We start from the raw sequence: 25,650 nt of genomic DNA on the forward strand, positions 1-25,650 counted from the left end.
AAAAATACAGAAATGCTGCTTCATTACCATAGCGTATAGCCGCTAAGGCAATGAAGGGGTTAACCCACCGTGCCCGCTTTATTGTGGGTAGCGGGGGTGGGTGAAGGGGGTATTTGGCCCTTGTTGTGAGTTTAGGGCTTGTGGGTGCACTTAACCCCTTCATGACCGTAGCAGTTAATACCGCTACGGTCATGAAGGGGTTAAGCCCTCCCGCTACCCCCCCGCAAGCCCTAAACAAGCACCGTTGGGGCTAATACCCCTTCACCCACCCCCGCTACCCACAATAAAAAAAACTCACACACAGCAGCCGCCAAAAAATAAATAAATAAATCTAAATAAATAAATAAATAAATGACTATAAATAAATACATTTGAAATACATTTTTATTTATAGTGTAGATGTGCAGGGGGTCTCCGGAGCTGAACCGCACTGGTTTCAGGTCGGGGACCCCCTGCTCCCCGAGATACAGGCCCCTTTATGAGGTGCCGGTATCCCTCTGCTTGGTTTAAAGGTCCCGATCACGTGATCGCGGCCTGTAAACCAAGCAGAGCAGAGGGATACCGGCACCCCCTAAAGGGGCCTGTATCTCGGGGAGCAGGGGGTCCCCGGACCTAAAACCACAGCGGTTCTGCTCCGGAGACCCTCTGCACATGTACAGTATAAATAAAACACATATATAAATAAACACTCGTTCCTTACCTTAGCGGCTATGTGCTATGGTAACGAAGCAGCATTTTTGTATTTTAATAATATTGTACAGTGAGCAGGGGGTTCCCTGAGCCAGAAATTAATGCTCAGGGACCCCCCCTGCTCCTGCACAATATTATTAAAAATACAGAAATGCTGCTTCATTACCATAGCGAATAGCCGCTAAGGTAATTAAGGGGTTAACTCACCGTGCCCGCTTTATTGTGGGTAGCGGGGGTGGGTGAGGGGGTTATTTGGCCCTTGGTGTGAGTTTAGGGCTTGCGGGGGGGTTGCAGGTGCACTTAACCCCTTCACGGCCGTAGCAGTTAATACCGTTACGGTCATGAAGGGGTTAAGCCCTCCCGCTACCCCCCCGCAAGCCCTAAACAGCCACCGTTGGGGCTAATACCCCCTTCACCCACCCCCACTACCCACAATAAAAAAAATACACACAGCAGCCGCCAAAAAATAAATAAATAAATCTAAATAAATAAATGACTATAAATAAATACATTTGAAATACATTTTTATTTATAGTGTAGATGTGCAGGGGGTCTCCGGAGCTGAACCGCACTGGTTTCAGGTCGGGGGACCCCCTGCTCCCTGAGATACAGGCCCCTTTATGAGGTGCCGGTATCCCTCTGCTTGGTTTAAAGGTCCCGATCACGTGACCGCGGCCTGTAACCCAAGCAGAGGGATACCGGCACCCCCTAAAGGGGCCTGTATCTCGGGGAGCAGGGGGTCCCCAGACCTAAAACCACAGCGGTTCAGCTCCGGAGACCCTCTGCACATCTACACTATCAATAAAAATGTATTTTAAATGTATTTATTTATATTCATTTATTTATTTATTTATTTAGATTTATTTATTAATTGTGCTGCTGCTGCTGTGTGTGATTTTTTTTATTGTGGGTAGCGGGGGTGGGTGAAGGGGGTATTAGCCCCATCTGTCGTTGTTTAGGGCTTGCGGGGGGGTAGCGGGTGCACTTAACCCCTTCACGACCATAGCGGTATTAACTGCTACGGTCGTGAAGGGGTTAAGTGCACCCGCAACCCCCCCGCAAGTCCTAAACTCACACCAAGTGCCAAACACTCCCTTCACCCATCCCCGCTACCCACAATAAAAAAAATTCACGCACAGCAGCCCCACAATTAATAAATAAATCTAAATAAATAAATAAATACATGAAGAGAAATAAATATATACTGTATATATATATACTGTATATATACAGTATATATATAATAACAATCACTATACATATACAGTATATACTGTGTATATATATACTGTATATATACATACATATATATATATATATATATATATATATATATATATATATATATATATACATACACACACAGTATATACACACACATGATGAACCAATATACAAATACAGTACATGTAGAATGGTTATCAAAATCATACTGTCCTACAAATAACGCTTCTCCATACAGACAATAATAATAATCTATTTAATAATCCTAACTGATTTTACAATATAAAACATAACATTCCAATCCACACAGTACATTGCATTTACATTGTATAAATGATGCATAAAATCTATGCACCATATACATTCTGCAAATGAATGTTAACAATATCATTGCAAGCTACTGTACCAGTAAATACAAACACTTCCAAACAAGTCAACTATTTTAACCAATCAAGTAAACAAAAATCAATATATACTGTAAGTACCAACCAGAAAACACAATTTAAAACCAAAGCTAACCCTTACAATACCAAGGATTACATCTATCTAATTGTAAAAAAACAGTATACATTATACACACATTGAAGCATTGCAATAAACAACATACAGTACAGTACATCCCCTGTATCTCCCTGCCTTCAGTGTAATCTGTTTAAAGCCCCCTCCCCCCTAATGTTTCTGTTAAACAGATTACACTGAAGGCAGAGAGATTTAAAGCCCCCTCCCCCCTAATGTTTCTGTTAAACAGATTACACTGAAGGCAGAGAGATTTAACAGAAACATTAGGGAGGGGGGAGGGGGCTTTAAACAGATTACACTGAAGGCAGAGAGATTTAAAGCCCCCTCATGTTTCTGTTAAATCTCCCTCCCTGCCTGCATTGCTGTGAGTGCAGTGTATGTAAATGTGGGGAGGGGGGACGGACCCAATGTGCATACTGTGAGGTCTAACCACCCTCACCCCCTACCCACATACTGTTACCCCCCCCCATCCTGGCCATGGCCCCTCCGCTTCTGCAAAACAGACACAAAAATTAAAACATCCAAAGTAATGTCCCCTAACCCCTTAATCACCATAGCGGTTATTAAACGCTACAGTCATTAAGTGGTTAACCCACCCTCACCCACCACTCGGGATGCCTACATACCCTCCCACACTAACCCCCCCCCCGTGAGACCTAACCACCCAGTCAGTACCCACAAGGGAGGCCTACCCACATACCGTTGGGGAAACACCCCACCCCCAGTACCCACAATAAAAACAGTACAATGATCCACAATAAACAGCATTATATTTATTAAATACATTACCCACCCCCTGTGCCCCCCCCATAAATACAAGATTTATCCTTTTACATACAGGGTTCATAACGCAGCCCCACGCTAGTCCCCGGTGGGCTGGCAGGGCACCTGGACAGACCTACAGTTTACCAGCAGCCCTTTTTACACAGGTTCTGGAGGCCTGCTGGTGGATCCTGGCAGCATTTGGCCCCCAGGTGGTCTCCTTTGGTCACCATGGGCCACAATTGGGTCCCCACAGTAGGCCCAAGGATGTCTGGGAGCCCCGGGCCAAACCCACAGGTGCCTGCGGGGCCTCGGGTGGTTCCCTCGGGGGTCTGGGGAACTCACGGGTGCTCACTACGGGTCCGCGGTGCCCCCACAGAAGTGGGACCACACATCATCATCCCCGCACCTACGGGTCGGCGGTGCCCCCACAGAAGTGGGACCACACATCGTCATCCCCGCAGACTACGGGTCGGAGGTGCCCCCACAGAAGTGGGACCACACATCGTCATCCCCGCATGTGTCACCCGTGGAACCACCAGCCTGATACCCTTGGGATACCCGAGAATACCCGCAGGTTGTCTCCAGAGGTCCCACGCAGAACCACGGAACCAACCCTGAATGTAAAAAAAATAAACCTGGCCTATACATTCAATACATACACCCTCCCCCCCAACACCTACAGTACAATAATGTGCAAAATAACTATTATCCAGATATGGATAATAGATTAATTGCCCATTATTAAAAACATTAACTAGCATATACAAATAAATAAAGTACTACTGACCTCATCAATACGAAGTGTCCGTCGCCAGCGCCTTCCTTCTCTTGCCCACACAAGACATAGCCAATACTAAGCCAATACATTGCAAGTACATTCAGATATCAATTAACCCCTTAAACACCTTATCGGATAATAACCGCAAAGGTGATTAAGGGGTTAAGCCACACAGGCCCGATACCCACCCTTCACCCATGAATTTGTACTGTGGCTTCATCATACAACTATATATAGATACTGTATATATATACAGAGAGACAGAGAGAAAGAGAGAGAGATATATACAGTATATATACACACGTTATATACACACCCATGATAAACCAATATACAGTACAAATAAATGTAGAAGGGTTATCAAAAGCATACTGTCCTACAACCAAACACTTCTCCATACAGACACTACATTAAAATCAATTTCCTTTAAAAATCCTAACTGATCTCACAATCTATATCATCACAAACCAATGAAAAACCTCACATTCCAATATATATGATGCATAAAATCTATGCACCATATACATTCTGCAAATTAATCAACCAAGTAAACAAAAATCAATTAGCAATCATTATTTACATCCCTAAACCTTTCACACTACATCCCGAACAATGAAACCATTAACAAATTCACGCCTAGAGCAAAACAATTAAGCCTTTGAAAAAATATAAGTACCGACAAAAATACAACCTTTACAACCAAGCCTATCCCTGACCTTCCTCAAACACACAATACAATACCAAGGAATACATCTATCTAATTTTAAAATACTTTAAACTCACAATAAAGCATAGCAGCATACACAAAATAATTTAAAACACATCTAATCCAGCTTTTAAAACATCATCATTTCTTACCCTGAATGTACAGTACAGTATATATCTCTCTAGACATATATACATACATACATACAGTGGCAAGAAATGATATACAGTACCACAAAAAAAAAAAATACACATTTAAAAAAACCTTTTAAAAAAATTAACAAGTTAAATAAAATACATTTCTTTAGTTAACTTACCATTACTTGCCCCCACCGATTCCCGTTGCGCAGCTTACTCACGAACCAATCCACGATCAGGAACCCATAAAATAAAAAAACATAAAATAATAAACATTAAACTAAAAATCCAAATCAATCCACGGGTCATCTACTTGTAATCCATCTTCATCTGTATTCTTCTTTCTTCTATCTCCTTCCAGCGGGGCGGGGCGGGGTCTTCTCCCCGTCTGCGGCCACGCCCTGGTCTTCTTTCTTGCCCGGAGGTCCTTCCTCCGTGGCGTCTGGCTTCAAAATGAGACGACATAGGCTTTTAAAGGCCTATGACGTCACATTTTTCGTCATGGTTCCCACGGTCCTAATTGTTGTCTTCCTTTCCATGTATGCTCCCCCTGGATTGTATACAGTGAATGATAGTGAAAAAAGGCGCAAACAACTTAATAAAGTGAACAATAATAAGTGCAACTATCGATAAGTGCAAATAATATATGTGCCAAAATATGGCATTTAATAAATAACCCTGCTCAAACCCTCTGGTGGGACCTGTTTCACGGGTTCCAGAAGTGTGATATATCTCATACAATCCAGGAGGAGCATATATGGGAAACACAAAGTAAAACAGTGCAAAATATAAGTGTAGATGTATTGACAATTGGGTTACAAATGCGTGGAAATCTTGGCTCTTTAGGTGTGCCTACTCACAAGATGTAAGAGAAAAAAAGGCGTTTTGCAGATTGGGCTGCTACCCATAAAGTGCTCGTGGTGTGTGGATCTCTCTCCAGGCTCGTCTCCTCAGTGGGATGATGTATATAAGAAAGGGAAACGTACTACATAGCGCGATCGGGTATATAAAATGTGCACTTACAATGTGCTAAATAAAATCAGGCATTTCACACAATATATATGTGTAGTGGGTTCGCTGCAGCTCTCACCGCCTTCCTCTGGATATTCCAAGTGTCCTTCGCCTGCAGTTTGAATCGCAGCTTCACTCTCAGCTTTGCGTCCCTGTATGCGTCTGACATCACGGCTCTGAGGTGCGACAAAGAACTACGGGTCGCCCACTGGTCCAAGAAGCTCCACTCTACGCGTTTTGCCCAGTACAAGAGTAACTGCTTCCGGCTTCGTCTGGATTGTATGAGATATACCCTCCTGGATTGTGAACATATATTCCTACGTTTTGGGATCGGTGAAAACAGGCCCTACTGGAGGGTTTGAGCAGGAAGTTACAATGTTATATTTGTATTTACACTATTATATATTTAATATATTTTTTTACTTCACCACTGTATTTCACAGCATTTAATATTCACTTTAAGAATAGTGATCACTCTTTATTTTATTTGCACCTTATTTAAATCACCTTTACTTGTCAATCGTATAAAATAAATGCCAAATGAAAATATATATGTAAAAAACATCTTTAATTAACACATCTATCAAAAAATGTAATACTAACTTTAAGTGCAAAATTAAAAAGTGTGACAAAAATCGTGAATTTAAGCTATAAGCGAGTAAAGGATCCTGTCCCCTCTGGATGAGCCACTTAGAATTGTAGTTAGTGTTAGTTAACTACTGCAGTGTAGTGCTGACTGAGGTAGAAGAAACGCAGCTGTTAGGTACCGTAGCCTCTATCAATCAGAGTTCATAAAAATTGTAGTAGTTCTAATAATACATCTACAATACTAGCATAAGTTACAGATCACAATTGTAGAGGCTAGTGGGAGGGAAGAAAACTTCCTATAATACCAGTGTAAGGTGATACAGTTACAATATTATCTGAACAGACTAATCTATCTGGCAAATAGTGACTGAATGATAGTATCAAAATTGCTTCAGCCAGTATCTGAAACAATGTGAACAGTGATATAGCCAAACGTTGCCATAAGTGTAAAAGTTGTAACCTTTAGAGCACTGTTATCTATTTGGTACACAGCCTCTGATGTACCAGTAGTAAATCTATAATAAGCCCTGATAAGATCATGGGAGTTAGGGAATAAAGGTCCCTGCTAGACTAGTTTAATGAGGCTGTATACCCAAATAGAAGATGCTAAATTAGCTCAGCGCATTCACTATCGAGTGGCTCTGTTGGCCGCGGTACCAACCGGAGCTATGAGTGCAATGCTTGTTTGTTCCCGATATGCACACTAAGATGCCAGTGACATCAGCACAGCAACAAAAAATCTATCAAAAAATGTAATACTCAAGTGCAAAATTAAAAAGTGTGACAAAAATCAGGAACTTAAGCTATAAGGGAGGATAGAATCCTGTCCCCTGTGAATGAGCCACTCGATAAAGTTCAGATAAGAGCCAAAAAATAAATAAAGGGGAAGGAAAATCTGACTTTTTAGGAGAGGCTGGCTAATTTAGATTAGTTTACATTAGAAAAGAAGCATCTAAGAGGGGATATAATAACAATAAACAAATACATTCATGGACAATACAAGGGGTTTTCAAAATAATTATTCACCCCAAGGGCAGTAAAAAAACACACAGGGTCATCACTTAAGGTTGCAGGAAAGGAGATTTCACCAGCAACAAAGGAAAGGGTTCTTTATATTAATGGCAGATAAAATGTGGAATTCATTAGCCATGCAGACTGTGATGGCAGATACAATAGATATCTTTAAAAAAAGGTTGGAAATCTTTTTAGAAAGGAAAGGTATACAGGGATATACCAAATAAGTAAACATGGGAATTATGTTGATCTTGGGAGAAATCAGATTTATTTTTCCTCTTATGAGATATGATTGGATGATGTTTCACTGTTGTTTTGTATTTGTCTTTCTCTGGATCAAAATACTGTAAAAACAAATCTTGGGTAAGTATTTGTCATCAAAATTTAGCAAAATACAGTAGGTTGAATTTGATGGACATATTACTTTTTTCAACCTGATCTACTGTGTAACTATGTAACAGGAGTTGAGTACCGAGTATTTCATCCAAAACCCATTACATATAAAACAAATAAGAGCAATCTGAGGATAGTTAAAACTAGATCTACCTACCAGGCACAACAAATATGTCATGGGGTGCTAAAAACAAAAGCAACATGGAGTTAGAAAGTAAGAATCCCCTAACCAGCATGAGGTATTCTAAGTGTAAACCAAGTAAAGTTTTATACAGAATGTGTAGGGTTTTGAGTGCCATATTGGTGACTCACTATCTTGGTAAATTAGTCCCTTTCATATTTTATACCCTGTTTTACCACAACCTGTCTTTTTTTAATACTTAGGGGTGTCATGATAATATCATGAGCTACTAGGTCGTTTAATTCCCTTTGGTGCTTGAGGGGTTAATGAGCTACACTTGTTTAACAAAATACCAAATGCTGGGTTTGAAACTGGTCAGGACTGTTTTCTGTCTGCTCTGAATTTCAAAGGAACTTACTTGGGGCGGGGGTCCATCCTGGATAGCCCACTCAAGGTGTCAATTGTTTTAATCAAAGAAGAGCAGCTTCAAAGTATTCTGTAGAAAGGGGTGGGGGGATGACGGTGCCTTAAAGTATTGTATCTAAGTCTGGAGGAGTTTGTTACAAGTCAGATCTGTCCAGGGGCATGCTTGAAAGCAGACCTCATCTTCTGAACCAGTGCCTCTCTGGGAAAAATCCATAGCATGTGGTAATGTACTGTATAGGATTTTCTGTTTTACCCCTTTTATTTTAAGAAGCTGCTCTGCCTTATATTGTAATTATATGTTTATTTTGTAATACCTTTTCTGTAGTTCAAGCACTGTATTTCTATATATATTAAACCATTTAATAAGTAATGCTTTGGGCTCTGAATGAACTTTGTGCACGCTGGAGAGAATAACTTGCTAAATTCAGGCACATGTTACTACAACTGATTGTGTGTTAGAGTGCATAGTTTTTCCTATAATAAACAGGGACCGGAGGCCCTGGCGGATATTTTAGTCTAAGATCTTTTATCATATCCGCATAACCTCAGGTGGTGGCAGTGGATGGTTATGATGTGCAATTGAGTAGGGGGTTAATGCTAACTCGCTGGTTCCTTGCAGAGGAGAAAGGGGGGCTGCTAGAGAAGCTTTTGTGTATTAACCCTGGTTGCATATCTAAAGTCACGTGCTCACTTGTGTGCTGTTCGTGGCGGTGGTATATTGGGATGGTTTGAGGAGAGATACAACCCATTTGAGGGACCCCTGAGTGGGTGAAGAGTGGGTACGCTTGCGAGCGTCGGTATTAACCCTTGTCCCGTATGCAGGTCACATGCTAGCAGGGGGTCTTACGTGACAAGGGGCTCCCTAAAAAGTCATAAGTGGCTTAATGCACGTTAAATTCCCTTAAAGGGCAATATTGCCTGCTGTGCTATTCACTAAACAGTGATAACAGGGCAGTATCGCACTCTAATAGCTTTTTAATGAGCTTTAACACTCTGACCAAAAAAAATCGTAAGACAAGCCAAAAAAAGTTAAAAATCGCTTTTATGGCAGAAACTGCTATTCACTAAGCAGTGATAAGCTTATCGAACTTAAACATTTTGCAATATTTTTTCACCAGCTAAAGGTTGGTGCTAAAGATATTGCAAGATGCATAAAAACATTTTGTTTTATTTTTACTTCACAGGATTGATACCGGAGGTCGATGGGGACCCGCCAGAGACCCTGCAGGTATCAATCTTGTACAATAAAAATACAATTGCTGCCAGTTTCATTACCGCAGCAGCTAATCGCTAAGGTAATGAAAGGGTTATATAGCAGACACTGAATAGTTGTTGATACAGGGAGTGGGTAAAGCCTGTAGTTGCCCATGGGTGGGTGTTTAGGCCTTGCAGGATTGTGGCAGTAGAAGTTAACCCCATTATTACCTTAGTGCTTACCCCCTCGTGCTACCCTCCCATGAGGCCTAAACACCACTCTGGGGTAACTACCACCTTCACCCACCCCCTGTACCAACAACAGGATTGGGTAAAAGTGCAATTAACCAAAGATGGCTTATTGCGCTTTTCCCCATTCAAATTTTTTTTTTACCGTGCAATACATAAATACAACCCACCCCCCAACCTCAACACACACAGTACAATAATGGGCAAAATTACTATTATCCAGTTATGAATAATAGTGCAGTCCCATTTCCAGGTGACAAAGGCGCTTCAGCACTGAATCCATTATATATATATATTCATAACACAGGACTGGATAAAGATATGGATAACTGCTTGAAGAAAGTCCCCAGGTGGGCCAATGTACCCTGAAGGGTAAGGTGTAAGGCTAAAAAAAAACCCTTCAAACCCACATTGAGCAATCATGAATAAGACAGTACTCACAGAAATCTCTTAATCCTGAAGTCCTGGTAGACGTGCAGCCTGGAGTAGAGAGGTAAACATGAAGAACAAGGTGGTTCTGGCGCAATAGCCAAAAAATGGCTCCCAAACAATTAATATTAAAAATAATTCTTTATTAGTCCATCTAAAAAAGTGGAGGCACTAACCCTCCTATGCATTTCGTGTTCCAAAAAAACACTTTATCAAGGAGTACTTACATAAGTAATAAATAATATTAATTGTTTGGGACCCACTTTTTGGCTGTTTCGCCAGAACCACCTTGTTCTTCATGAATAATAGTGCATTTGCCCATTAATAATAAAACCAGCTAGCATAAAGTAAATATAAGTTTGACTTACCTTTTGCCAGGATGAAGGCCGTCTTCATCTTCCTCTCTGTCCTCTCTGTCCTCTTTGGCAACAATATAACAATAAAAAAAACTAATGGCCACTAACTTCTTAATCACTTTAGCGATTAGTAACCGCTCTAGTAATTAAGGGTTTAACCCCCCTCCCCCACTACGCACCCAGGCAGCCTAACCACCCTCCCTGGGGCAACTACCCTCACCCTCTACCCCCGCTACCCATTGATTGGTACAGTGTTAAACCGTGCCCATATAATATGGCATGCTATCCCACAATAGCAATAAATGGGCAAGCTAAAAAAAAACAGCACCAAAAAGACCAAATTAAACCAAGCACCAAAAATACACAATTTAAAAATTAAACAGGCTCCAAAAATACATAATAATGAAATAAAAACAAGCATTTGCCAAAAATGCATTGCTTGTCACTATGCATATCTATAGCCTTAAAGGACATAGATAAAAACATTAGCAGTCAATGGGCAAAAAAAAAACAATTAAAAAATACAATAAAAATACCAAAAAAACAAAAATAACATGCAATCAATGTTTTTCTTACCTTTTGATGTCTTCACTTTCTGATCACGGCTGCAGCAGGAACCTCTTCATCATCGACGCAATGCTCCTCAACTTCTGGTCAATTCTTATCTTCTTTCTTCTTTATTGAGTCTTCGCTTCTTTATTTGTAATCCAATCCATTTTTCCGTTGTCCGGGTCCGTTAGCAATAAAGCATTAAATGTTTAAAAAAAATTCCCACATGGTGTAGGGGGTTGTGTGTTGTGTTATGTGACTCTCCTCTACGCTCAAAACCGCGCACGTATGAGGCAGCCCTATGAAGCAGGGAGAGGAGAGCTGCAGATGTCGGTAAGTCATCGTGCGGCGAAATTTTATTGCTCAATATCGGTTATAACGTGCCCTCATTCTGTGGACCCAGAGGACCGCGTTATAACGGGGTTTAGCTGTATGTATTTTTGTTGATTGTTTTTTATTGCTGTGCATTTTTGTTGAGTTTTTATTTACTTGTGTTTTTTTGTTGATTTTTTTTTTACTTGTGTATTGTTGGTGATTGTTTTTTTACTTGTGTATTTTTGGTGCTTGTTTTTTTTTAGGTTGCGGTCACGGGAGACCAGTGCTTTTAACACAAAAATTACCTGGATCCTTTGATTGAACAAAACGTGAGATAAAATAAATTGTAGTTTATTTACACAAGAAACACACACAGCCTGAAGTACAAAATGTTGCGAATAAACACTTACTGGGATGGGGCAAAACAAAATAAAATGTCCACGGAACGAAATCCACAGAAATCAGGTCTCTAGGCATCAATTCCCAGGAGCGGGGTTGATGTGCCAAAAGATCTGTGTATCAGTCCTTGGCTAGGGGCGCCGCTCGCAACCCCTATATCTCCGCCGAAAGTATTTTTTTCTTTTTCCCCCTTTCGGGATTCTTTCGGGAATCCTTAGTTCTAACGAACTTTTGGAGCCAGGTATAAATCTTAGTTGCGATGAATTTCTGGTACCGCACAATGTAGCTCCGCTGGATCTTAGGTGGGGAATCTCTTTACAGCATGTTGAATCTACCTCCCGATCGGCTGCACGAGACTTTAAAGACACACAAAGACTATTCTTACCCTGTGCAGCCAATCACTGCGTGGGAATGAATAATCCCACCTATTGGCACGCTCTGCCAGTACTTCGGGAAGCCGGGCAGAGGCTTCAAGGTATGCCACGGTCATGAGCTAACTTCGCACCTGAGTCGCTTAGCATACCTAACCAAGCCCCCTGCCCTGGCGGCCTGTAGTCTACCCCTCCCTTGACATATGGATAGTTGCCAGGCACAACTGTTTATCCTTACTTCCCGGCATGTAACACTTTTAAATGTCAGTACCTTTTTAAGTCCGGACTTTCCTAGACACTCTGGAGTCTCAGCATGGTGTCTTAGAAGTCCGCACTTAAGATATGCATGAGTCACTCATCGGAATGGCCGGTCATATACTGAGCTTGCTAATTCCTAATGTATCCGCTGCCTCGCCTGCCTGGATGCCCATGCTCTTTATAATTTTAATACCAAAAAAGAGGGGAACTCTCATTTACTATTTTTCTCAAAAGTTAAAAACACATAAACCATGGCTGCCTTACTGTTGTGACCCCAACAGTATCCACACCAATTTTCATCTTTCCTGCATATCCCTAACTCAAGTTAGCTACCTAATTATGTGTGGTCTGCGGTTTAAACTTTCTTCCTGTCTGCAGTTTGGCAGTGACTCATTGTAGCAAGGCCTGGAGCGAAGACATGACCACAGCCATACTTATCCAATTAACCTGCGGTTTAGGCCATGACTCAGTGCAGCAATGTGCCGAAGTAACCTAACCACAACTGCACTTATCCAATTAACCTGCGGTTTAGGCCATGACTCAGTGTAGCAATGTGCCGAAGTAACCTAACCACAACTGCACTTATCCAATTAACCTGCGGTTTAGGCCGTGACTCAGTGTAGCAATGCGCGGAACTAACCTAACCGCAACTCACTTATCCAATTGACCTAAATACAGTGATCTGGTAAGTGTGGTTGCAACCCTCGGAACCAATGCATTAACGGTGACCGCAGTCATTGAATGTAGCTTAATTTAACGCATGTGGTCCGCTAATCCCTAGCCGGACACATACAGACAATTCTAATGTAATTACAGGCTCTCAACCCGCAGTGGGCTGCAGAGCTAACACTTCACAGTTACAATATGACTCAGGGGAAACCAGCCGGGCATAATACCTTTTGTTTACTGGCCTGGGTACCCCCTCCCCGTCACAGTTGCCCATTGACTGCCATAGTGGCTAATCATGCCCAAATTGTTTGGGCATGGTGTACCACTGTGCCAATCAATGGGTAGAGGGTAGGGGTAGATGCCCTGGGAGGGTAGTTAGGCCTCCTGGGTGGGTAGCAAAGTAGGGGGGGGCTAACCCCTTAATTTCTGCAGCGGTTACTAACCGCTAAGGTGATTAAGGGGTTTGGGGCCATTAGTTTGTTTTTTGTTATTCTAATGTTCCTGCGAATGGAGGACAAGGATGGGGAGGAAGATGAGGATGACCTTCACCCTGGCAGGAGTAAGTGCAACTTTTATTTACTTTATGCTGGCTGGGTAATGTTTTATTTTCAATGTGCAAATGCACTATTATACATATCTGGATAATGGTAATTTTGCCCATTACTGTATGTGTTAGTTGGGGGGAGGGGGAAACGGGGTTGTAGGGGGTACAGGAGGTGGGTGGGTTGTGTATTGGTAGGTAGTAGGTATTTTAATGTGTATTGGAGGTAGGGGGAGTGGGGGAAGGAGGTACTTGGCCAAAGGTGGGTGGTTAGGCCTACCCGGCGGGTAGCAGCAGGTTAACCCCTTAGCGGTAATTACCTATGGTAATGATGGGTTGAACTGCTCCCGCAACCTTCCAGGTAGGCCTTACCACCCACCCTGGTCCAAGTACCCACTTCACTCACCCCCTCTGCCCCCAATAAATCAGCTATTATGTACTGTCACTTGACGTGGGAGATTTAAACGCACAGGAAATAATGGCACTCCATACCAGGGCCTATATCTCAGGAAGTAGGGGGTCCCGAGGCTGAAATTAATGCGATTAACCCCAGGAGACCCCCTTCTCCCGTACACTATTAGTAAAAATCACATTAAAGCACCTTCATTACCTTAGCGGCTAGTCGCTATGGTAATTTTTTTTTTTAATACTAGTATGCAGGAGAAGGGTGTCTCCTGCACTGGACCACATTGATTTCAGCCTGATTATTACAAGCCCTGTTTTGGGGTGCTGGTATTTCCTGCAGTTGTTAAATCCCCGGTCATGTGACACGGATGATTTAAAAAGGGTGCGGATACTGGCAACACATACCGGGGTCTGTATCTCAGGCAGTAGGGGGTCCCAGAGGCTGAAATCAATGTGGTCCAGCTCAGGATACCCCCTGTTCCCATACACTAGTATTAAAATTAATATTTAAACTGCATGATCGTCTGTAAGAGCCATGCATGGAGATGCAGCGTCTCTGAGCAGCTCTTCCAGGCTGCCGTTTCAACAATCAGTTATAGCGCGATAACACTTAGAGAAAAAACGAAAAGCAAATCGTTTCCATGCTGCATTTTTTTAACGAAGTTTAAAAAAAATGCTGTTTTTTCAAAGTGAATACTGTTTTGACACACGTTTTATAGCGCGATAAAACAATGCAAAGTCGATCAGCAATGCACTGATTTTATCACTGTTTAGTGAATAGGCCCCTTAGTGCAGAACAGAGATCCGTATGTTCTATATATTGACAATCTTCACCATTAGCATGAGCTAAGGTTGTGCCTGCTTAATTAGTAGAATGGGGTATTCATAAATCTTCCAATTTTATTCAGGGTAAAATTATTACTTATTAGTAAAAACCAAATGGACAGCTCTTCATTTCTTCCTGCAGGTTTTCCACACCTTTTTATAACCAATCTGGCTTTTGTTTAGTGTCATAAGGAATTCTACATGGCATCATACTATTTTATATGGAGTTTACTTCCTTAAAATAAAACAATTAAAACCCAAATAAGTACTGTATATAGGATTATGATTTGTGGTTGAATTGTAGACTACTAAAAGTGAAAAGTTTGAGATCAACACTATCTGTAATTTCAAACATTGATCAGGTTCATTCATTTCTCCTCATAACATTCTGTAATGGTTATTTATACAGCTCAACCCCGTTATAACGCGATCCGTTACAACGCGAATCCGCTTATAACGCGATGCAAGCGTGGCTCCTTATTTTCGTATTTATGAATACTTTACAACACGATTATTGGTATCTTAAATACTTTATTGTACAATGCATACAATTGTACATTATTTCTAACGCGATCCGTTTATAATGTAATTCTTTGGACCCCAAGAACAGCGTTATAAGGGGGTTGAGCTGCATTTAATATTATAATAATTGTCTTTATTTTCAGTTATGCATTGAAGAGTTATTTCCACACTTTCGAGCAATTAAGTGCCCAGATTGTGAGAGAGAAATTCCCTCCAGTCCATCATCAAAAGAGCTTGAGGATATGATGGAAGAAGCAAGACTGCGAATGTTAAAAGCAGAAATGGTATGTGTAGAAGATAATAAGTTATATAGCTCAATTTGCTTTACTAGTTTCTACTAATAAAACAGTATACAACAGGCATACAAACGGTATTATGATCTTGTGAGCAATACAATATAAATAGTTGTCTTCAGTATTGAAACTTTTATTGTACAGCATATGAATGTCAATAACTTTTTTATCAGTGTACTATTACAGTATTATTTAATGATCAAAATGTTAGTAAATCCTGCAATAATTTAGAAATTATGTTAATGATCTGATTGATAGTCATTTACTGGATAACAGATTTATCCCAGGTTTATCCCAGGTTAATATGTATTTTCTTCTGTGTCTGATACTGTAGTTTCCTAAACTGTGTATTTATGTTATATTGGATGTAGCATTGGTCTTCTCTGTCACTTGTGGTATACATTTGCCACACTCAATTGCTCTCTTTTTTGACACTTGTACACATATATATTTTGTGGGGGATCAGGGGTTCCTAAAATTAGCTTGCTTCGGTTCTGTGTGTTAACTTATTTTCATCTGTCTCAGCTTTTGGAGGTTAGTGGCCCTCCTTCCCAGGGTTTTAAGCTCACCCCTCCCCACTTTGGTGCATGTCTCTCTCTTCTCGAATTCGGATGAGTGTCACTCAATGCATTTCACGGCTTAACGGCTTCTTCAGCATGCTTCTGAACTAGCAAGACAGAGTACGGCCACATTTCATTCGCTCTTACCGCTAGAATGTTGTTGTTATTATACATTGTTTTCTATTTTATGTTTTTATCCACACATCTGCCCAATACAATTTTTTTTGTAATTTATATTTTATTGGCTTGTAAAACATCATACAAACAATGCTGACATCATATAGCCATTTACATCAAAAAGCATAAAACTCAAAAAGAAAGTCTCCCCTGTCCAATCTCTTTTTTTTTTTCATTCCTCATATACTGTAGCTTTCTTCCATAGTTTGACTGGGATATATGTCTCTCCCAAGCGGCCCCTCTCCTCTATATCTCGTATCACATAAGGTCCTGTCCCTCCGCAGCACCTGTGTCCAATTGCTGCCTAATACTTTTTAGTGCATTATATGCACAAGAATCAGCTTGATCTGTTCTAAATAACGTTGATTGCACTATGGGAGCATGCACTTCTTTTCTTAGCTCCTAGATCTTGTAAAAGCTTTTGTAAGTTCTTTATGCACTGCCATATATTTTCCAATTCACTGTGTAAGATATCATCTTTTAGTTTCTAGCTAAATTACCTGGGAACCTCCACAGACTGCAATTTCCACCATGCATACTTGGTGCTAAGTCAGACCTCATGAGAGTGGTCAGATATACTTATATGTTGAATTTCAGTGCAGGTAATCCTCTGTCATCCATTTGTCCTGGTCTCTCCTAGACCCTTTTCCTGAACTTGGTCACTGGCACTCGATACAGCCTATAAACTAGATTCATATACAGTCATCATATGTTATATACTGAGTTGATTTATTAATCCACAGGACCAAATATATCCCCTCTTTTTCATATACATATATAAAATTGTATGTATATTCAAAAAATTGCATATAAGAGTCCCCACATTTATATATATATATATATATATATATATATATATATATATATATATATATATATTATATATATATATATATATATATTCTTTATATATATTTTTTATACATTTTTCACTTATAATATATTTTTCTTTTCTCTTTTCTCTATATTCACACACATTCACATGTCTCTCAACACTCCACAGATTTAATACTGTGATGTCAATATGTATCATTTAGTACATCACAATTATAATTAGATATTACTCAAGAATGGAATAAATATTTTATTAATATATACATTTATATATTACACTTCACATTTAGTACACTATATATTTAACACATTTATATATTATAAATAATAGGCACTTTTATAATACATCTACACTAACTACTATCTCCCCTTTTTTGAATAATTAAGTTAATCATATATATATATATACAGATGAAACCAGACTTGAAATGGGTTAAATCTAGTGAATTTATTCTAACATTAGATTAGATACAATTGATCCATCTACCTCTCCATTCATCTCCTTGTTTTACAATCAGAATTATTACTTATGTTATTTAGTAATAGTGTATGTCTTGATATTTATGTCAATATGAAATTTATCTAATATTTATTTTGTGTACTTATATTTGTTTTGTAATGTAGTCTTTTATTGTTGATTAGCCTTCGTTTTAGCCATCTCGTTTTAGCCATCTCGTTCAGCTGTGTTTTGCGGGCTGTCAGGACAATTTCCTGTATAAATAATGCATGAGTTCAGCCCCTTCCCTACTACCCTTTGATAAAGTCGCCTGAGAGTGACGAAACGCGTCAGGGAGCGTCATCACGCATCGCGTCACGGACATTGCGTCATCACGTTGCGCATGAACAGGCCGGTTCGTGTGTGTAACAGTCACAGGCCACGCAGCTGAGAGATCTTCAGAGGACTCCATTTAATGCCGGTTCCCTTGCTCCACGCTTGATTTAACATCTTGATGACCAGAGATCGTTTGTATCCTGACAGCAACATCAAAAGACAAGTAAAGACAAGCAAGAGCCGGATGGTGGTGATTTATTCACGACACACTTTTAACCTTTTTATCCTTGTGAGTGCGATTCCTTTCCCCCCCCTCCCCCCTCCATTTCCTTTATTAAATATACAGTTACACACTATGGGGCGTGCGCTCTCTCTTCTCTCTCCTCTACAGATTTCATAGGATGTGGTTCATCCTTTGAGAGCAGCCGGAGACCCCCTGTATTCAAGCCTAACATCTTTGATGGACTTCAACTTTAAAGGACTGGTTATCCACTTCTTTTTCTATATATTTTTTCTACAATTTTCTATATATTTTATGGTTAACATTTTTTGTTAATAATATAATATATATATATTTTTTTATAATATTTTATATTATGTTTATTCACTTTTTGCACATTATAGAATGCGTTGTTTAAGTATTTATGAATATATGTTTACTAATCACATTACATCACTACTGACACGCAGGCACTGATACTAATCTATATTTTATTATATATATATTTTTTCATTGCTATATATGCCCTTTGGGGCGCTGCTTTTTTCTGTTTGTTTGCAGATATACTTATATGTTGAATTTCAGGGCAGGTAATCCTATTAAACAGTAGTTTATTTACAATAAAATAGTTAATTTTTATTAATGCAGGTTGTGCAATGGACAAACAAGTAAATTTGTAGCTCAGAGGATGTCACTCTCCATATGTCCACCAGAGTTAGCAAACTTTTTATATAAGATATACATATCATATATATATATATATATATATACACTACCGACACACTTTATCACTCTGCGGCCAGATCCGCAAGCCGGGAGATTTCCCGGCTTGCTAGTGGCCGCCCCTCGGCGTGCCGCGCGTCACCGACGCGCGGTCACGCGTCATAGGGAGCCTGCGCCCCCTGCACGCGTGTCCAGGGCTCCCCGAGGGAGCCCTGGTGTCCCGCGATCGCGGGACGGCGGCAGGGGGTTCCGGGGGACCCGGCGGACCCGGCAGCGGTAGGGAGAGCGCCCCGATCGGAGGGCGCTCTTCCGCTGCTTCGGCGCGCGCCCGTCACCCTCCGGCGCGCGCCAGGATACTGCTGCGGCCAAGAACGGGCAAATGCTCGAATAAACTTTGCCGCAGCAGGAGAGAGAGAGAGAGAGAGAGAGAGAGAGAGAGAGAGAGAGAGAGAGAGAGAGAGAGAGAGAGAGAGAGAGAGAGAGAGAGAGAGAGAGAGAGAGAACTTTACTGTAGGTATAGTACTACTGTACATGTATAGAGAGTTGAACCATGAACACACCAAAAACTATATTTAAAGAATGAACATTTTTTTTTGTACAGGATAATAAAGGAAAAAGGAATAATACAAAGATACAATGTCACCGCTTCCTCAAAATTGACTATCTTATCTTTATTTTCTTTGTAATGTCTGCATTGCATTCTGTAGTTCTTTTGTCATTGAGAGAGGTGGGATTAAAGCAAATTACTGACTGTTATTACAGTATGCACACAGTACAATAAGTTTGCACATTCCCCACCCCCCTTCCTGTAGTGCTGTATCTCTGAAAAAAAAAAAACAGGATTAGTGCATTAAAGGCCTTGAGTTTCCTACACGTTGTCTTCGCCCAGCTCCAGACATGCACAAGAAAAACAGAAATAGAAAAAAATTATTATACCAAGCATTAAAAGCATTAAACAATGAAACAATTGAAAACAATCAACAGTTTTTTTTTAATTAAAAACATTGGCGGTGCATCTACTGTATATTTTTAAATACATTTTGAACTAGCATCAGTCGTCAAAAAAGTGGGTGGACTTCCAGGGAAGAGCTCTTGTATGCCTCAAAAGGCCATTGATGCTGTTTCTCACGGTTCTCAAAAGATGAGTAGTAACATTAAAATAATGTTGCACTTCTTCTAAAATTGTCATCCTTAAATTTGCAGGCAGACCCATCTTGGATTTATAGCCTTCATAAATTACATGTTGGGCCCACTCGCTGTACAGCTCAAAACTGACATGGTTTTTAAAGATGAACAGGGCATTTTTATGGGCTAGACCACCACTAGTGATCTTGTATTTCTCCTGGACACGCTGGGGCAGTCCTCTCAAGATTATGTCTGGTTGCGTTACAATCCTGGGTGCTGGAGCGGGTGTACTTTTGGCAACGGGAGAGGTTAGATGATCTGCGAGGATGCTTTCCTCCTGTCATAGCCTTACCGGGTTTGTCATCTCCTCCACCAGAACGGCATATGTGTAATCTGCAGGCCGAGGGGGGGGAGCGTGGAGGGTTCCATGGTGTGCTTGGTGTTGGAAGTTTGAAGGTTAAATCCAGGGATTGAGAGGGTGCCCGGGGGGTGGGGGGTGGGTTGCAGTTCCTCCATGGTAGAATAATGCTCCTCCAGGCCACCCTCCTGTATCAGACATACAGGGACAGGGACTCCAAGCAAATAATAGAGCCCCACAATGTTCCACTCAATCTTATCCATATGAACACCCATGCATCTATCCATATTCAACATGGTCTTCAAAAGAAGATCAATCTTGCCCTCTATTCGGACACTGTATTGCTCAGTTGAGTTGTCAGTGATTTCGACACCACTGAAAACATTCAGCATGTGGGCGAACTAGCTGGATGTGGTGCAAGGAGTGCTGTGGTCATCTGCGTGGATGGGTGCTGGAGCAGGTGTGCTGGGAGATCCTAGACGAGCATTGTAGTGGATGGGTGCTGGAGCAGGTGTGCTGGGGGTTCCCGACGAGCATCGTAGTGGATGGGTGCTGGAGCAGCTGTGCTGGGGTTCCCAGACGAGCATCATAGTGGTGGGTGCTGGAGCAGGTGTGCTGGGGGTTCCCAGACAAGCATCATAGTGGATGGATGCTGGAGCAGGTGTGCTGGGGGTTCCCAGATGAGCATCGTAGTGGATGGGTGCTGGAGTAGGTGAGCTGGGGCTTCGAGCATCGGTGGACAAAGGGTCAAAACGGGTGGATGCTTTGGAATTGGTGGCGGTGGGTGATGGCAGTGAAAATTCTGTGACGTCCTCTTCGGTGGGTGCAGGGTCACGTCTTTTGGGTGTCCAAAGTGTTTGATCTGAGTATATGTTAACCATTTTCTTCTTCATATAATAAGAACCAGGCTTCTTTGCCTTGGGAGCCTTCAGAACGTTTTCTTTATTCTCCTTTGGCTTTCGCTTTGGCTTAGAAACAGCTTCTGCCTTTCTTTTTCTCGTGGTCAGCACGGCAGAAGAAACCGTCCGTAGAATCGGTGTTGATCAATGGATGCAGATGGAAGAATGCACAATACAGTATCTGGACAAGAGCTCGTTCAGATAGAGATCCGCGTGTGGGAGGCTATGCAATATGTGTCACCTTTTATACACCGTGTCCTTATTTGAATTTTTGGGTGGGCATGGACACGAACTGCAGGTGTTAAAGTGGGCGTACTGTATACTAAACCTGTCAAGCGAGGTCCATTACATTATAAATACACCATCACTTTTGTTGATTCAATGCACATTGAATATATATCAAATACACTCCTCTGTGCTTGATTTATTTTCTAAAGCAGCGATGCTGAGGAAAAGGATTTCAAAGGATTTCAGCATGAGAATACAGGATATGTACAAGAAAGGACACAGAATTACAGATCCAACGCTGGTTAGTTACTTCAGGCCTCGGTTTAGCAAAAAGCACTGTCATTTATTATGCCCATGGTAAGGCAAAAAGTGTAAAGCAGAGTCCCACAGTCACAACAGAGTAAGTATTTTTGGTTTCATTACTATATGTAATTACTGTATTACTGGTAAAATGCATTTGTGTGTTTACAGTACTTGTTTCCTTGCAATTATTTTACAGCAAAAAACTTGTACTGTATTACTCTAAAAACATCTTGCATATCCAAATGCATTTGTGTGTTTACTTTTTTTCCCAGCAATTTTTGTAAAAACTGTATACAGTACTGTACGTCATTTACAGTATTTGTGTTGACTTAATGTTGGGCCTACTGTAATAAATTGCTCTGTTTTACTTTACACTGTAGGATGACAAAGCTTCTGGTGGCCAAAATCAGTGAAGATAATGATGAGCGTTGTGCAGCAAGAGTCAAGACTGCTCTAGAGAAAACTCACAGTATCACAGCATCTGAGACCAGCATCAGGGCAATGAGGCGCGACTTGTGATGGACATATGGACGTGTAAGGTAAGTGTCTTACTGTAACAAAGTACAGCACTGTATATTACATATATTACTAAACAAACTACAGTATACAGTAGTAATACCCCCACGAATGCTTTGAGCATGATTTGTTTTGTTTAATAGAAATAAGGTTTCATATTGGCTTGTTTATATGTTTATTTTATTTTTAGGTTTATATTCATTTAGATTTTTAATCATATGTTTACTATTGTATTAGTTTAACTTTTTTTACTATTGTTTTCTTTTTCCTTTTGTAAGAAATCATTCACCTTGTTAATTGTTATCACACTTGACAACCTGTTGCACCCTTTGAGTGATTGGCTGAGAAGCTAATTGATTATATGGTACAGCTGATTCAATAGGGTAATGTCCTTTATAACAAGGTAGTGTGTATCCTGACAGGTAACTCTTTGATAAAGCACCCTGTGCTTGAAACATGTCAGAGTGTTTGTCAGGGCTCTGTCCTTATGTTCTTTTAACTTAATAAATCTTTGAAAGATTCCTTCGTGTCCCACGTTACATTGGTGAGGCTGTGCTCCGGTTCCTGTCTGGGTCGAGGTTATGCTGATTACTTACCTGGATGCACGCCATTCTGGAAACGCTGTTTAAAGGTAATTTTCTATATCCTTCACGTCGCCTCGGTCCAGGACTGTCGGAGCGTGGCAGCTGACCCTACCGGGGGTTAATGCGGCAGAAGATCCGACTGACTACTCCTGTGGTGACGGCATCTGCACCCAAGTCTATACATCCACATTTGAGGAGCCCCGGAATTAGCCCGCCTATACAGAGGGGTCTATGTCCACGTCGGAGCTGTCTGACATCTGTCCGGTGATTGCTTCCTCTTCTGATGCTGCCTTATTTTCCCCCGGGATTCTCCGAGTGAAGCCGTCGGCTACTGTAGAGAGTTGGGTCCTGCTGAAACCATCTGCTACTTGCCTGGTGGTCTGTGAGTAACCAACTACAACGTGATCGTGCTGAATGTGATCAGCCCGTTGCTAGTTTAGCCACATTGTATTTATAACACTAGAGACACTCTCTTACAAGCCTGTGTTTGCCTTTTTCATTCATTTCAAGTGGCATATACTCATAAATACTCAGACATAGTCATATGTCTATTGGACTTATTTATTTACTCTACAGCGTTTTCCCAATTATACACCTATATCACTGTGTTTTTGGAGCACCGGATCTCTGGGTTGTTCACAGTCCATTACCTTTTAGATGCTTCTCACAAATGTCTCCACAACTTTTCAGTTTTACATAAAAAAACTCAGTAAAACTGTCACAGCCACAGCTGTACTGCACATACAACACCTGCCGCATGTCAATCCACCAAAGGCAAAGACACAATTTTTCTTTCCATTTGTTTTTCAGTATTAAACTGAAATCTTGGATCTGGGATATACCTGCAGTCTCCTCTCTTGTCAAGATGATTTAAAAAAATTTTATATTCAGTGGCTCACCAAATGTAAAATGTTCTGTGTATTTTGTATATTTGAAAGCAGCATAAAATAATTATTCATTCCGGTTTTAGTACACAAAAGAAACATTTTATTCTGACGATGTTTACTTACATTCAGAAATAGTCGATAAATGGCAATGCCTTCAAATAAGTTATGTTTGTTTCAAAAGGGATTTGCATATAATTAATTTTCTTTGGTGGAAACTTTTTTCCCCTTCTATTGTGGTGTTATCATGTCTTCTCCTTTCCTAGCTAAATCTGCTATTATTAATCCAGAGAATATACCTTATGCAGTCCGTCCTACTACTAACATCATGAATATAGTATTACCATGTGTCCTCCATCCTTACACTGATGTCATATCAGCTTATGTACGTATAAGGAACTACCCTAGTTATCAGATTTTATTGCATCAGCTTTTACCATTAATTGTCAATAGCAACTATCTGCCACTCGCTGGCCAATTCCCCAGACAACCCAACACAAAGCTGTATGGCCTCCCTTTGTATCTATAGATTATGACCTTATCCTATGTAAAAATATCTAAAGCACATTCCTCTGCTTGTCAGAATAATTCTTGTATGGCATCTGTTCCCATATTTCCAAACAAACTTAATTACAATACAATAAAATGAGTATTAATGAAAATCGTACACCAATATGCTTGTTAAAATCATACAAAATTATGTAAAAACAAATTGTAAAATCGGGGCGTTGCATAGACAACATATTTATTTGTTTTAGCTTACATGTGTATGTGTATATGTATATGTGTGTGTGTGTGTGTGTGTGTGTGTATGTGTGTGTGTGTATATATATATATCTACATATATATATATATATGTTTGTTTTATTTTTAGGTTTATATTAATTTAGATTTTTGATCATATGTATACTATTGTATTAGTTTAAAGAATTTTAACTATTTTTTTCTTTTTCCCTTTGTTTGTAAGAAATCATTTGCCTTGTTAATTGTTATCACACTTGACAACTTGTTGCACCCTTTGAGGGATTGGCTGAGAAGCTAATTGATTATATATACACACACACACACATTTATTTTAACATCATTTTTGTTTTGTTTTTAAGACCAGCTATTGGAGGCAATATAGTTGTGGAATGCTAAATCGAGAAACTACAAGGACATTGATTAATGCAGCAGAAAATCATGTTGATAACATTGGAAAGTAAGTATGCATATACATTCTATTACAGTGTGCTTATTTTACAAAATAAATTAAACAACACACTAGATGATCGTCCATTTGCCAAAGATATTTATACAGTAGGCATGGCCAGTGAAAATCAAAAACGTTAGTAGGAACAGAAATCCTCTACTCACAATATTCTTAACGTTGTGACTTCCATTTCTTTTAAGGAACAGTGGAGAGTGCCACGTTTCAGGTTCCATATGGACCTTTAATCAGGTATACAATATCAGCAAAAGCACACCTATCCAGTACAATTTGGCACCCAAAAATCCCAAAACAGGAAATGCTAATCATCTACAACATCATCATAAGAATATAAAATACATAGATACAAAAATGTGTAAAGTGTTACAGTGCATCAAAGTGGAAAGTACATGTAGCCATGGCTGGTTTCCTGGCTACCAGTCTGCCCTCCTCCTGGCAAAAGCCCTGGTAAGAGCAGGCCTGCCAGGAGTAAACATGGGGTTTCTCTACCTCCTGCAGCTTCAGTGAGTC

At 40.4% G+C, this 25,650-nt stretch overlaps 1 protein-coding gene across 7 annotated transcripts in view; it reads left to right on the top strand.

Annotated features, from left to right (window-relative positions):
- Positions 1-25,650, top strand: part of LOC142463899 (sperm-specific sodium:proton exchanger-like) — a 956,006-nt gene that overhangs the window by 449,640 nt on the left and 480,716 nt on the right. For all 7 annotated transcript variants that reach the window (XM_075566732.1, XM_075566736.1, XM_075566735.1 and 4 more), the window contains 2 exons: positions 15,598-15,738; positions 25,034-25,131. In XM_075566732.1, coding sequence (XP_075422847.1) covers positions 15,598-15,738; positions 25,034-25,131 — 239 coding nt within the window. The remainder of the gene's footprint in view (positions 1-15,597; positions 15,739-25,033; positions 25,132-25,650) is intronic.

The sequence above is a fragment of the Ascaphus truei genome, chromosome 12 (assembly GCF_040206685.1).
Source record: "Ascaphus truei isolate aAscTru1 chromosome 12, aAscTru1.hap1, whole genome shotgun sequence".
In the NCBI taxonomy this organism is placed as follows: Eukaryota; Metazoa; Chordata; class Amphibia; order Anura; family Ascaphidae; genus Ascaphus; species Ascaphus truei.